At 39.4% G+C, this 14864-nt stretch overlaps 1 protein-coding gene across 6 annotated transcripts in view; it reads right to left on the bottom strand.

Annotated features, from left to right (window-relative positions):
* WDR33 (WD repeat domain 33) overlaps positions 1–14864 on the bottom strand; it is a 128747-nt gene that overhangs the window by 52793 nt on the left and 61090 nt on the right. For all 6 annotated transcript variants that reach the window (XM_003800332.2, XM_023519371.1, XM_023519372.1 and 3 more), the window contains exons 5-7: positions 13090–13185; positions 12099–12250; positions 10307–10404 (exon numbers count right to left, since the gene is read on the bottom strand). In XM_003800332.2, the coding sequence (XP_003800380.1) occupies positions 10307–10404; positions 12099–12250; positions 13090–13185 (346 nt within the window). The remainder of the gene's footprint in view (positions 1–10306; positions 10405–12098; positions 12251–13089; positions 13186–14864) is intronic.

Below are 14864 nucleotides of genomic sequence, written 5' to 3'. Positions count from 1 at the left end.
AAAAAAAAAAAAAAAAAGTGAGTAAAGGGAAAAATGACTGTGAAAAAAACAGTATGTGGGCAGCGCCTGTGGTTCAGTGGGTAGGGCACCAGCCCCATATACCAAGGGTGGTGGGTTGGAGCCCAGCCCTAGCCAGCTAAAATAGCAATGACAACTGCAACAACAGCAGCAACAAAGCCAGGGATTGTGGTGGGCGCCTGTAGTCCCTGCTACTCAGGAGGCTGAGGCAAGAGCACTGCTTAAGCCCAAGAGTTGGAGGTTGCTGTAAGCTGTGATACCACAGCACTCTACCAAGAGTGACAAAGTGAGACTCCATCTCAAAAAAAAAAAAAAAAAAGTATTCGTTTTGGTACTTTACTGCCCTCATTGACAAAACTTATTATTTTATGATATCATACTTTAATCATAGACTTTATTGAAGGATCTACCCACTATAAATTTAAAAGCCAAAGCATGTTACATATTTAATTTTATCAACCTTTCCAAAGCTCAGGCCGGAAAGGTCTATAACATAACAGAGTGACTAATTCAACAGCAAACAAAATCTAAGCCTCACTCAAGATAAACTGAAGCCGACAACTCAAGAACATTTAATAAACATGGGCTGAAGGCCAGGTGAGGTGGCTCATGCCTGTAATTCTAACACTCTGGGAGGCTGAGGCAAGCAGATTACCTGAGCTCAGGAGTTCAAGACCAGCCTGAGCAAAAGCAAGACACTATGTATAAAAATAGCTGGGTGTCGTGGCAGACACCTGTATCCCAGCTCTTCAGGAGGCTAAGGCAAGGGGTTGCTTGAACTCAAGAGACTGAGGTTGCTGCGAGCTATGGCTCTCTACCCAGGGTGACAAAATCAGACTCTATCACAAACAAACAAACATGGGCTGGGTGCCATGATTCATGCCTATAATCTTAGCCCTTTAGGAGGGGACTACCTCAGCTCAGGAGTTTGAGACCAGACTAAGCAAGAGTGACACCCCTGTCTCTTAAAGTAGCCAGGTACTGTGACAGGTGCCTATAGTTCCAGCTACTCAGGAGGCTAAGGCAAGAGGATTGCTTGACCCAAGAGTTGGAGGTTACTGTGAGCTGTTACACCACGGCACTCTACCAGGGCAACAGAGCAAAAGTGTCTCAAAAAGAAGAAGAAAATAAAAGGATATTTAATAAACACAAAGATGTAAAAAGACTCTTTATAAAAATCAACTGCCTAAATTATTAGTCACAGGGATTTGTTGCTGTTAAAAAATATGTATTTTTTAGGCTCGGTGCCTGTGGCTCAAGTGGCTAAGGCGCCATCCATGTACACCCAAGATGGCAAGTTCGAATCCAGCCCGGGCCGCCAAACAACAATGACAGCTGCAACCAAAAAATAGCCGGGCTTTGTGGCAGGTGCCTGTGGTCCCAGCTACTTGGGAGGCTGAGTGAGGCAGGAGACTCGCTTGAGCCCAGGAGTTGGAGATTGCTGTGAGCTGTGATGCCACAGCACTCTACCCACTGGGACAGCTTGAGGCTCTGTCTCAAAAAAAAAAAAAAATGTATTTTTTTAAAGAAAGAAGGTCTCACTCTATCACCCACGCAGAAGTACAGAGGTGTAATGATAGCTCATTATAACCTAGAATTTAAAAATTGAAATTTTCATATATGAAGAGTAACTGAAAATGGCTCTTCACTCTTAATTAAAACACTGAATACAATGTTAGCAGTGTGCAGCTCTGCAAGCCTAAGAAAGCCAGATTTTCAGCAAGTTTTTGCCATATCACGTACAATATTTTAAATAAGTACAGAAATAAGAACAAAACCCAGTATGAAAATTTAAACAATTCCTATAAAAACAGGAACACACTACACACATAAAATGAATATTTCAAGACTCAAATTTAAACAATGTACCTTAGAAATTAAGTCATTTTTCTTCTCTCACATTGAAATTATTATTTACGTAAGAGAACCTACCATTAGGGGTGGTCAATCTGTGGGCCTGGCCACATGTTTATTTTTGTGAGGACTTTTTTTTATCTGTGGTATCAGCTATAACAAAAAGTATGCATGGACCTTGTTTTTTTGCTCATCAGCTTTTGTTAGTGTTTGTGTGTTTAATGTGTGACCCCAAACAATTCTTTTTATTTATTTATATATTTTTTTGAGGCAGAGTCTCACTATGCCACCCTCAGTAGAGTCCTGTAGGATCACAGCTCACAGCGACCTCAAACTCTTGGGCTTAAGTGAGTCTCTTTCCTCAGCCTCCCACGTAGCTGGGACTACAGGCACTCACCACAATTGCCTGGCTATTTTTTGGTTGTAGTTATCATTGTTGTTTGGCAGGCCCAGTCTGGATTTGAACCCCCAGCTCTGGTATATGTGGCTGGTGCTCTAAGCCGCTGAGCTACAGACACCAAGCCCCAAGACAACTCTTATTCTTCCAACATGCCGCGGGGGTGGGGGTGGACACCCCTCCTGTCTTTTGACGATAACAGAGAGAAAAAAGCCTAAGTAAGTTTGCCCCCAAAATAAGAAACTAGAGAAAACAGGCAGCTATATGGGTCGTTGTGGTTGTCTGACTAAAGGAGATGTGGTTGAAATGCTTTTAGTATTTAAATATGCTATGTCAATGAAAGGAGTTGCTATGGGGCTATTTTAAAGGAAGCTGGGGTTTTTTGTTGTTTTGGTTTTTTTCAGTCTTCCAAAGAATAGATAGAATTTGAGGGAATATTCTGTTAAAACCTTATAGAAATAAATTATATTTACTATCATAAAATACAGTTTACAAATGTTACATTAATAAAATTACTTCCAATAAAAAACATTAGTTATTTCAAACACTCAGACATTATAAGCATGTCTTCACACAGTTCAAAAACACACTGCTGAACCAAAAGATCTTTGGAGGGGTATTATCTCATTTAGCCAAAAAAAAAAAAAAATCACAGTCAAATATAATCAGGAAATTTTTTTTTCTTAAGCTGTATGGTGAGTACTCAAAGGTTCTATTTAATCTTCATAAATGCTAAATTAAAAATGGATCTTATCTCCTAATTAAGTCTTAGTGTAACTCTTTATGTCCATGTTTTATTTATATAACCTACTATTATTATATATCTTATAATTCATATACAGTCTGATCCCTTCATTATAGTTTCATATTTCTCTAGTTAAATACACATTCAAAATCTATACCCTACATGAGAATTTTTAAAAACAATGTTAAAATGAACTTCAGTACCTAAGTTATTTCCCTCTACTCACACCCTTCTCCCCACTAAAACCTTTACTTCACAATCCTGTCATTACAGTTTATAAAGATTTAAACATAAAAAAGGCAGTTTAATGTAAAGTAAAATCTGGAGTCAAACAACCTGGGTTCAAATCCTAGCCCTACCTCTTATAAGACATGAACTATGTGCCGGAAACAGTGGCTTATGCCTGTAATCCTAGCACTCTGGGAGACCAAGGCAGGTGGACTGCCCTGAGCCCACAGGTTCAAGGCCAGTCTGAGCCAGAGCAAGACCCTATCTCTCAAAATAGCCAGGCATTGAGCTACTCAAGAGGCTAAAGCAAGAGAATAGCTTAAACCCAAAAGTTTGAGATTGCTGTGAGCCATAATGCCAGGGTACTCTACCGAGGGTGACAAAGTGAAACTGTCTCAAAAAAAAAAATAAAGGACAAGAGTTATATATGACCTTTGACAGGTTTATTTAACTTTGGATGTTTTAGTTTACTCATTTTAAAACAGTAAACTAGTACTCTTCTCATAAGGTGTTGGGAAGATTAAATAAAATACCTAGAGCATGCTGATATTTAAGTGTAAGGTACCACCTATTATTATTGTTAAAATCAAAATGGTTAAACAAAATGAAAGCATGTTGAAACTTGTAAACTGGATTCTTTTTAAGAGTTGATGCCAATGGCCTATAATCCTATGACTCTGGGAGGTGGAGGTAGGTGGATTACCTTGAGTTCACAGGCTCCAGAGCAGCCTGAGCAAGAGCAAGACCCCATCTCTAAAAATAGCCAAGCATTGTGGTAAGGCAAGAGAATCACTTGAGCCCACGATTTGGAGGTTGCTGTGAGCTATGATGCCAAAGCACTCTACCAAGGGTGACAAAGACTCTGTCTCACTCAAAAAAAAAAAAAAAAAATTACTTCAGTATTCTTTGTTTTCTGAGGCAGAGTCTCACTTTGTTGACTACAATGGAGTGCCTTGGTGTCACAGCAACCTGAAACTCTTGGACTGAAGTGATTCTCTTCCTTCAGCTCTCAAGTAGCTAGGACAACAGGCCCACTACAATGCCTGGCTGTTTTTTGAGATGGGGTCTCACTCTTGCTCAGGCTGGTCTCAAACTCATGAGCTCAATCAATCCACCTTCCTCAGCCTCAGAGGTGTGTGCACCATCTGAGGTGTGCACCATCGAACCCGGCCCACTTCATTATTCTTACTGACTCTGTATTTTCAGCCTGACTGTAATAAGTGATCTCTTTCCACTTCTATACCAATAAAACTATATTTCAAATACTCAAGTAACCCTCCTCAAATGCTACCAAAATTCTTTAAAGTTTGTGAAAATATCTTACTTTCCCAACTAAACTTTAAGAAGCATGATGATAGGGCCATTACTTTAAAAAAAAAAAAAAAAAAATTCTCCTAGGGCAGGGCACAATGGTTCACAGCTATAATCCTAGCACTCCAGGAAGGCCAGGTGGGAAGACTGCTTGAGCTCAGGAGATTGAGACCAGCCTGAGCAAGAGTGAGACCCCATCTCTACTAAACATACAAAAAATTAGCACCTTTAGTCTCAGCTAGTTGGGAGGCTAAAGCTGGAGGACTGTGTGAATCCAAGAGTTTGAGGTTGATGCTACTGCACTCTAGCCTAGGACAACAGAGTAAGACTCTGTCTCAAAAAAAAAAAAAAAATCTCCTAGGTAACATATAGGATATGCTCATATTTACGGCACTATTTCCCTGGCAATCAATGCATAAACGAAAGTGACCTACAAACACATTTAGTCTTAGATACTCGTGGTGTTTAAAATGTTATTTTTAAGCCAGGCACGATGGCTCATGCTGGTACTCCCAGCAATTTGGGCAGTGGATGTGGGAGGACCACGTAAGGCCAGGAATTTGAGATCAATATAGAGAGCCATCTCCATAAAATATAAAAAAATTAGCCAGGCATGGTGACATGCACCTGTAGTCCCAGGCATGTAGGAGGCTGAAGAGGATTACTCAAGCCCTGGAGTTTGAGATTATAGTCAGCTATGATGATACCAGCTGTACTCTAGCCTAGGATACAGAACAACACCTTATCTCAATCAATCAATCAATCATGGTACCTAACACCAGTCCACAAACTGAGTGTTATAATTTTCATACTAGAGGCTTGGTGCCTGTGGCTCAAGTGGCTAAGGTGCCAGCCACATACACCTAAGGTGGTGGGTTCGAATCCAGCCCAGGCCCACCAAACAACAATAATGGCTGCAACCAAAAAATAGCCGAATGTTCTGGTGGGCGCCTGTGGTCCCAGCTACTTGGGAGGCTGAGGCAGGAGACTCGCTTGAGACCAGGAGTTGGAGGTTACTGTGAGCAGTGAAGCCATAGCACTCTACCCAGGGCGACAGCTTGAGACTCTGTCTCAAAAAATAAATAAATAAATAAAATAATCCATACTAGAAAAAATGGATAAGTGCATATAAAGTATGGCATAGACTTGCTTCTGTAATAAACGGACATATAATGTTTCTCTATGCTGCAGTATAATCAATTTCATCAATGTCTGTTTTTCTTTAAATGTACAAACCAACCAAACAGGGCCTTCTGAATATCAAATCTCACAATAAAACTATGCTCATTAAAAACAAAAAATATTGATTACTTTTCTCTTATGCAACTTTGTCCCTCTCCAAGAAGCATAATTTCAAAAATGACACTAGAAAACGACCACAAATTTTGCACTGAAAAGTACAGTATCGTGGTTTCTGTTATACACAAGAACTCTAAAGCTGAAAGACCATATGGAGAAGACATGACCGCTGTCTTTGAATACTTAACATGTAAAAGAGAATACAGACTGAATTTCTGGTATTCCAAAAAGCAAGATAAACTGTAAGGAAGCAGATTTCTGATATAAAGAAGAACATTCTGAAAATTAAACTATCTAAAATTGGAAAAGGGAATACTGTATCACTGAAAATGTTTTGTGATTATAGAACTGTTTTTTAACAATGTTGTGAAAAAGGTTAAGTTATTTGACAAAGAACTAAACTATGGGCTTGGTGCCTGTAACTCAGTGAAAGGGCACTGCCACATACAATGAGGCTGGGGGTTCAAACCCAGCCTGGGCATGCTGAACAATGACAACTGCAACCAAAAATAGCCAGGCGTTGTGGTAGGCACCTATAGTCCCAGCTACTCGGGAGGCTGAGGCAAAAGAATTGGTTAAGCCCAAGAGTTTGAGGTTGCTGTGAGCTGTGATGCCACTGCACTCTACCGAGAGTGATATAGTGACACTGTCTCAAAAAAAAAAAAAAAGAAGAAGAAAAGAAAAAAGAAAAAACTAAACTATGATCACAAACTCCCCTTAATTTGAATATTCTGGGATTTTCTTAATACTTAGCCCCCAAAGTGACGGCCTGGTGTAGAACACTAACAATGCAAAGGAGTATTCTTACCTACCTGATGTCACAGTCTATGTGAGCAATATCAACACCACCCGTAACACAGGGAACATTCTAGATGTTGGAATATCCTATTTGTTTGACTTTATAATCCAGTTTTCTCTCTCTCTGACTAGAGCTAAATTAAGTTCAAAGAATTTCATGCAATCTCTTGAAGCAACTATATAAACACCATCCCTCAACTCAACAAGTGAAATATGGGAAAGAAGTCTCTTAGATACATAAAATACAGGAAAGTGAGAAATGACAGAAAATGGATAATTGGAATCTAATAATTCTACTATATCAGAATTGCCATCAGAACTACCATTTGGGTACAATAATTGAGTTTAATATATTCATACTTGTCTCATATAATCATTGGGGACACTAAGAAAATATTACTATAAACATTTTTTTTAAATAATATAAAGACACAAGAAACTAGAATGTACATGGAGGCTAAAAACATGTAGTACACGTAGTAACATGTAGTAAGTACATGGCAGCTCCTTATACTTTTCTCTATGTTTCAATTCAATTCCATAAAACCTAAAGTAAGCTGGCACAGTGGCTCACACCTGTAATCCCAACACTCTGGGAGGCTGAAGTGGAAGCACTGCTTGAGCTCAGGAGTTAGAGGCCAACCTGAGCAAGAACAAGACCTCATCTCTACTAAAAATAGAAAAACTAGTCAGGTGTAATGGCCCTGACCTAAAGTCCCAGCTACTCAAGAGGCTGAGGCAAGACGATTGCTCAAACCCAAAAGTTTAAAGTGCTGTGAGTTAGGCCATGGCACTCTTCCCAGGGCAACAGAGTGAGAGACTCTGACTCAAAGCAAAAAACAAACCCTAAAATAGAGCCTTCATATAAAAAAATTAAACTCTCATTTAGTTAATACAGGTATGATACTGGTAGATTTTTTATGCTATAAGAAAAGGTAATAATTCTTCATTCCCTTAACTTTATCTAAATTTATCTGGACTAAAATCTAAAAACAAATATTTAACTTCTAGTTGATTATCTCTTGTACTTCCTAAATTTCAGATGAAAAGTTCCAAAGTGCTATTTAGAAACACTTTCATTACCAAAACTGAATATGCTTCACTGGAACATAGGACTCAAAAATGTTATCACATAACAGATTTTGGTTTTTTGTTTTTTTGAGACAGAGTCTTACTCTGTCGCCCTCAATAGAGTGCTATGACTTCACAGCTCACAGCAACCTCCAACTCTTAGACTTAAGCGATTCTCTTGCCTCAGCCTCCCAAGTAGCTGGGACGACAGGCACCCACCACAACGCCTGGCTATTTTTTGTTGCAGTTGCCACTGCTGTCTTAGCTGGCCAGGGCCAGGTTCAAATCAGCCACCTTTAGTATATGGAGCCAACGCCTTACCCACTGAGCCACAGGCATTGCCCTGTTCTTTTTTTTTAATCCAAGATGCAGAATGGTGTCATATCGGACTTCAGTTAGTGCATAATCCATCGTAAATTCAACTGTTTTGATACTTTAGAATTACTTTTACAAAATAAAATTATTTTGTTTCAGGCAGCACCCATAGTTCAGTGGTTAGGGTAACAGACACATACACTTGAGGCTGGCAGGTTTGAACCCGACCTGGGCCAGCTAAAAGAACAATGACAACTGCAAGGACAATAAAAAAAAATAGCTGGGCGTTGTGGTGGGTGCCTATAGTCCCAGCTACTTGGGATGCTGAGGCAAGAAAATCACTTAAGCTCGAGAGTTGGCAGTTGCTGTGAGTTATGACACCACAGTGCTCTACTGAGGGCAACATAGTGAGACTCTGTCTCAAAAAAAAAAAAAAAAAAAGAAAAAGAATTATTTTGTTTCCCCTATGTTTCTAAGGATTTTTTAAAAACCTAGAAAATGTTTCTCAATTTATTTCAGTGTAACAGTTAAGATGTCTACTAATAGTGAGCAAAGACACAACATTGGTGTATTAGGCTAGCAGTCAAGTGGTAAGATTCTAGTCCTGGGTTTGAAACCTATTTTACCTTGCTTCGGTGTCATAGTGCTCATCCATAAAGTAACTCAGACTAGATGATTTCAAAGACTCCATCTCATTCTGAAGTTGTAAAATATTATGACCTTCATAGTGAATATACTCCCTCAATATGATAGGAACCATTGTCCTCATGCTAGCTACAGTGATATAGTATTAGGATGTATTCAAATAAAATGTACAAAGTCAGGAGTGTTTACATAAATGTGATCAAAGACACTGGCTTCAGAGATAGGTTAAATTATCTCAAAGAGTCCTCTTTGTGTATAAAGCTCTGAAAAGCTCTAAGAACCTTACAATTTAACCAAGACAACTAACTCTGACTCTTGAATATAAAGGAAAATCTGTGAATAATGATTTGTTGATACCCCATATCTATGGCACTCATTTTTCCACCCTGTGCTTATGTGTCAGAGGAAGATGGAACTTGTGTGATACAAAGGAATCAAGGGAATGGGGGAGAATGTACTGATGGCTGAATAGTACAGTCAAACAGAACACTTGAGAATACTACTTTCCCAGTAAACACATTTAATAATAAACTAATGGGGTTAGAAGTATAATGTTGTTGTTGTTTATATATATATACCACATGCTTAATTCCTTAACTTTGACAGCACTAAATTCACCAAATAACATTGATGAATGTTATTAGTATCTCAATAGGTATTAGGTATTAGTGCTAGGTATTAGCTGCTAATGTATCACCAAATTAGGTATTAGTATCTCAATAGCCCCACTTTATAAGTCCAATAATCTGGTCCAATAATCTAAAATAATCCAAGTCAAAGTATGGGTTTCTTTTGTGGAATGAAGTAATTCATAGAAGTTTATTTATGATTATGAATTGAGTAAAAGTAATCAAGTGATCCCTCCCAAACTTATTAGCAAGGGGGCCACAAAGTACAAATGTGGTACACTGACTAATTAGGTGCTTTCAGAAATAATGCTGAGAAGTGTAGTTTTTTTTTTTTTTTTTTTGAGACAGAGCCTCAAGCTGTACCCCTGGGTAGAGTGCCGTGGCATTACAGCTCACAGCAACCTCCAACTCCTGGGCTCAAGCGAGTCTCCTGCCTCCGCCTCCCAAGTAGCTGGGACCACAGGCGCCCGCCACAACGCCCGGCTATTTTTTGGTTGCAGCCGTCATTGTTGTTTGGCGGGTCGGGCTGGGGATTCGAACCCGCCACCTTAGGTGTATGTGGCTGGCGCCTTAGCCGGTTGAGCTATAGGCGCCGAGCCGAGAAGTGTAGTTTTGAGACTTCTATGTTGTCAGTTAATCCGTACTGTAAGGACTGCCACAAGAATGTGAGCTATTTAAATAAAACGACTATGTCAATATGATGGGGAAAGGCATCCTGGATATAAGATAGGAAAAAGAACACAGCCCTAAAAGATGCACACAAACAAGCAATTCAGGAGGGAGAGTTGTTCCTGGATTTAACTTATAGCTGAAATAATTCAAGTATTAGTTGAATTGTAAACTAGCGAAAGAGTCTGAGGTTCTTTGAAGCCTGAGATGGTGTGTATATGTGAAAAAATTAACGGAGATGTAAGCTGGTATTGCAATATTGTGATGATTTAACCACAAATGCCTTCCCTATTTAAATATTCCAATCAGTACTGTTAGTACACGTACCTCGGAGAATTCTTTCCTCATGGCAACGAAGAAAGTCCCAGATTCTAACAGTGCCGTCATCAGAGCATGTAGCAAATTTATTATCCGTGGGTGAGAAACTGTCACATGAAGACACACAGCAGGGGAAAGAAGTCAGCATTTAACAGATTATCTGTGCTTCTCAGACAGGGAAAAATAAAAACACTGTGCTGCATTATAAACAGGAGAGGGAAGTATCCAGTGAAGAAGCCTTAAAGCGATTGTTGTCAGCTCACACGCACATCTCAAAACACTTCAGCTGATCAGCTGCTTCTTAGTTTTTCAACCAACAATATTCAGAGACCTTTACAAGTGTATTATCAGTACTAATGTTACTCATGCTCCTCTTTTCAGTAGTAGCTGCTAATGTATCACCAAATCACATGAAGTTAAAGTGTTGAAATTAAATGGCTTCTATTTTTGCAATATTCCTGTAGACTTTTAAACCACACAGAAATACTGCTCAAAAAATTAGCATCAGCTTCTGTTTCAGACACTTCACTTCACATCAGCTGAAAAAATGTGAGGATAATGAAAGACTGATAGCTAAATAGCCTATATACAGTGGTTCTCATTTATTCAAAAGGTCTGTAGAAAACGTTCACACCTTCTTCTAGGGCAAGCTACTCCATGAATGTTGCACCTTTTGAAGAAAACTTTAAAACAGGAAGGAACATTCAGACTTGTGTTTAAAGCCAAAAAATCTGCTGCAAACGATGGAGTCAGTTTTTACTCTCAGCAGTAAAAGACCATCAAATTTCTCAACTAACTCGAAAGACTCCCTTAAACTTTTGAATCCTATTACTAAAAGGACCAACTGTGAAAACTCAGTGTATGAGTATGACACTAAGACAGTCTATAAAATAGAAGTATGTTTATCCAACAATCTCTGTTAAGATTTTTAAAGTGGAAACCAATGACTACAGTAGATGATGTTTCTATTATGATGTCAACCTTCTCCCACACATGAGTGGTATGTGGAACAACCTTAAAGAATGCTGCTTAGCTTTATTCTGAGGCTGCAGCAATTCTTCAGGCTTGTATTTGGAACTTTGTTTTCCAGTTTTACTATACATATCTCACTGATACGTAAAAATGTACAACTCACTGAAAATATTTCAAATTCCACTTATACATTTGCATAGCTGATATTATCGACAGTGAATCAGAAGAAAAGTCCTAGAGTCTTCTTGACAATGGTCTGCTTACAGCTGCAACGCTTGAGGAACCCATTCATTAATCCATAAATGTTTGCCACATCCAGAGAGTTATCTGTGAGGGTTTTTAGTTCTATACTTTCCTTTTGCACTCATGGCATAACCAAGTCAACCAGGTCTTCACTTAAGCCTTTTTTTCTTGTATTTTGTGTGAATTCTGAAGATGTTTTCAGTAGGCTTTAGATTTTATTCAGTTATATGATTAAAGACTGAATTCTTTATTTGGAATGAAATATTCTTGTCTTACACAGTAGATAATAAAAAAGAATAACGTATACACATTATTAACCATAAATAAAACGAGAAAACCAGTGCAAAATGCGGACGACAATACATCTCTAACATATTGCAAAGGCTGATACTGGGACAACACTACTTCAGAAAGGTGCCAGCAAAATGGTGCATGTGTGAAAACAAAGAAAAATATTGTGTTTATAGGGTGCAGAAAGTTTCCCAGAATCTGACAGAGCCCATGCATCTCTGCACCCAGAATACACTTAGAGGATAATTTAACCATGACAATAGGGACTACAGAAAATGGTATATTGTGTATAAACCTGGCCTCTCTAATCGCCTCCTTATGTGCCTGGAACATCTTGACGTTGTTCATGTTCGACTGCCAGTATTTGACATATCCTCCGTGGTCTGCAGTCAACATCCACATGTCATTATGTGACCAAGTCATGGCCCTTACTGGGCTGTCGTGAGCCTATGAAGACAGAAAACTTTGGTAAGGTACTGCTTCCAAGACTGTATAAAGTAGGGCAATTAACTTTGTCAACTTGTCCTAGAAAAAGTGCTGCTGGCTCAGTGCCTGTGGCTCAAGTGGCTAAGGTGCCAGCCACATATACCTAAGGTGGCGGGTTCAAATCCAGCCTGGGCCCGCCAAACAACAATGACGGCTACAACCAAAAAATAGCTGGGCGTTGTGGCTGGTGCCTATGGTCCCAGCTACTTGGGAGGCTAAGACAGGAGACTCTCTTGAGCCCAGGAGTTGAAGGTTGCTGTGATGCCACAGCACTCTACCCAGGGGGGACAGCTTGAGGCTCTGTCTCAAAAAAAAAAAAAAAAAAAGAAAAGAAAAGAAAAGAAAAGAAAAAGTGCTGCATACCTCACTGCTGAATGTCAGTATGGTCATTTTGGAAATGCACCCCATGGGAAGCTGTACACCAATGTCAGACCCTAGTCCACACTAAAAAGCACTTTTTCTAGGATGAGTTCATGAACTCAGGTGTCAGACCTTGTACAATGACAGCTATGATGGCCATTCCAGAAAGAGTTCCAAATTGCTTTGAAGGGTGGACTAGGAACTAGCATTGGTGCAGTTTCCAAAGGAGAGTGCCTTGAAGCTGACTGTAGTGATATTCAGCAATGAGGGATATAGCACTTCTTCTAGGATTAGTTCTCAAGCTTAACTGTCCAACCTCCTAAGATGGAAGGCTTAAAAGAGCAAATACTAACTTACAGTAATGGTCTATCCAATTATACGTATTATCAAGTTCTTTACAGTACCACAAGATGGTGCTACCATTTGGTGATTATTGTTACCTGTAATATTGTTTCAAAATTGAAAGTGAGTCCATTCCACAAGGTGAACTCTCCACTAGAAGCTCCAGTGACCAACCGTCTTCCTTCTGGAGTCCACTGGGAAGGTAAATAAAGACAGGTTATAGAAGGGCACAATCATTCACATTTCACTAATTTTGGAAACATTTAAAAATAAGTCTTTATTTACAAAATAACTAATAACTGACATTAAATAGATGAGATTAAGTAGTGACTTTCACTTAAATGCAGATTAGCTTTACAGGCAAATATCTGTTAGAAAAAGACTTAACAGTGCAGGGATAGCTCTATCACTTTGGTGTAATAGCTAAATTAAAAATAATTGAGCATGGCTCAGCGCCTGTGGCTCAAGTGGCTAAGGTGCCAGCCACATACACCTAAGGTGGCAGGTTCGAATCCAGCCCGGGCCCATCAAACAACAATGACAGCTGTAACAAAAAAAAAAAAAAAAAAAAAAAAAAAATAGCCGGGCGTTGTGGTGGGCGCCTGTGGTCCCAGCTACTTGGGAGGCTAAGGCAGGAGACTCGCTTGAGCCCAGGAGTTGGAGGTTGCTGTGAGCTGCAATGCCACGGCACTCTACCCAGGGGGACAGCTTGAGGCTCTGTCTCAAAAAAAACAATAATAAGCACATTATGAGTACACACAACTATGCATTCTAAAGAACATTTCAAAACAAAACATAGTAGAACCTCCATAGCTGACCACCTCAAGTTTAGCTAATTTTCATAGACTGGACAATGCATCACATGTATGTACCAGTATAATAGAATTAGTTCCTTAATGTTGACCAGTCTGTTATAGTGTCTTGAGCAGTCAATTAACAGAGGTTCTACTGAAGACCTCATTTTCCTGATTACATGGTTAAATAAGGTCACCTATAATAAAAATGCAAGAACAATGAAGGGGCTTAACACTTATAGCTCAAGTGGCTAAGGTGACAGCCACCTACACCAGAGCCAATGGGTTCGAATACAGCCCAGGCCTACCAAACAACAATAACAACTACAACCAAAAAATAGCCTGGCGTTGTGGTAGCCGCCTGTAGTCCCAGCTACTTGGGAGGCTGAGGCAAGAGAATCACTTAAGCCCAGGAGTTGGAAGTTGCTGTGAGCTGTGATACCAAAGCACCCTACCCAGGGCTACAGCTTGAGGCTCTGTCTCAAAAAAAAAAAAAAAAAAAATATGAATGAAGGACTTGGTGTCTTAAATTACTAGTGGAGAATTCAGACATAAAAGTTACCAGTGTTTTATTGGGGGGAAAAAATAACAATAAATATTAATTTAAGGACATTTAGAGTATCAATCTTGTCCTGCAACTAAACATACTTTAAAAACTGGGCGGCGCCTGTGACTCAGTGACTACAGTGCCGGCCCCAAGTACTGACGGTGGGAACCCAGACCCCGGCAAACTGCAACAAAAAAATAGCCAGGCAGTATGGCAGGTGCCTGTGGCCTCAGCTACTCAGGAGGCTGAGGCCAGAGAATCGCCTATGCCCAAAAGCTAGAGGTTGCTGTGAGCTGTGATGCCACAGCACTCTACCAAAGGCAACAAAGTGAGACTCTGTCTCTTAAAAAAAAATTAATGTAAGCTCTCCTTTATTTAAAGTACCAAAGAGTGAAATAATTTTATTAATACATAATAGATAAACCTATTTTCAGTGAACTACTACACCAATAACTTTATTTTGTACGTAAAATGCTTTCTTTGCATTCAAAACTTTTCTTTTTACAACAGAATTTTTTTTTTTTTTTTTTTT

This window comes from Otolemur garnettii, unplaced genomic scaffold (genome assembly GCF_000181295.1).
Source record: "Otolemur garnettii isolate 467f Iridium unplaced genomic scaffold, OtoGar3 scaffold00173, whole genome shotgun sequence".
NCBI lineage: Eukaryota > Metazoa > Chordata > Mammalia > Primates > Galagidae > Otolemur > Otolemur garnettii.
Note: the sequence above shows the minus strand (reverse complement) of the source record. Positions and strands in the feature narration are given on the sequence as shown.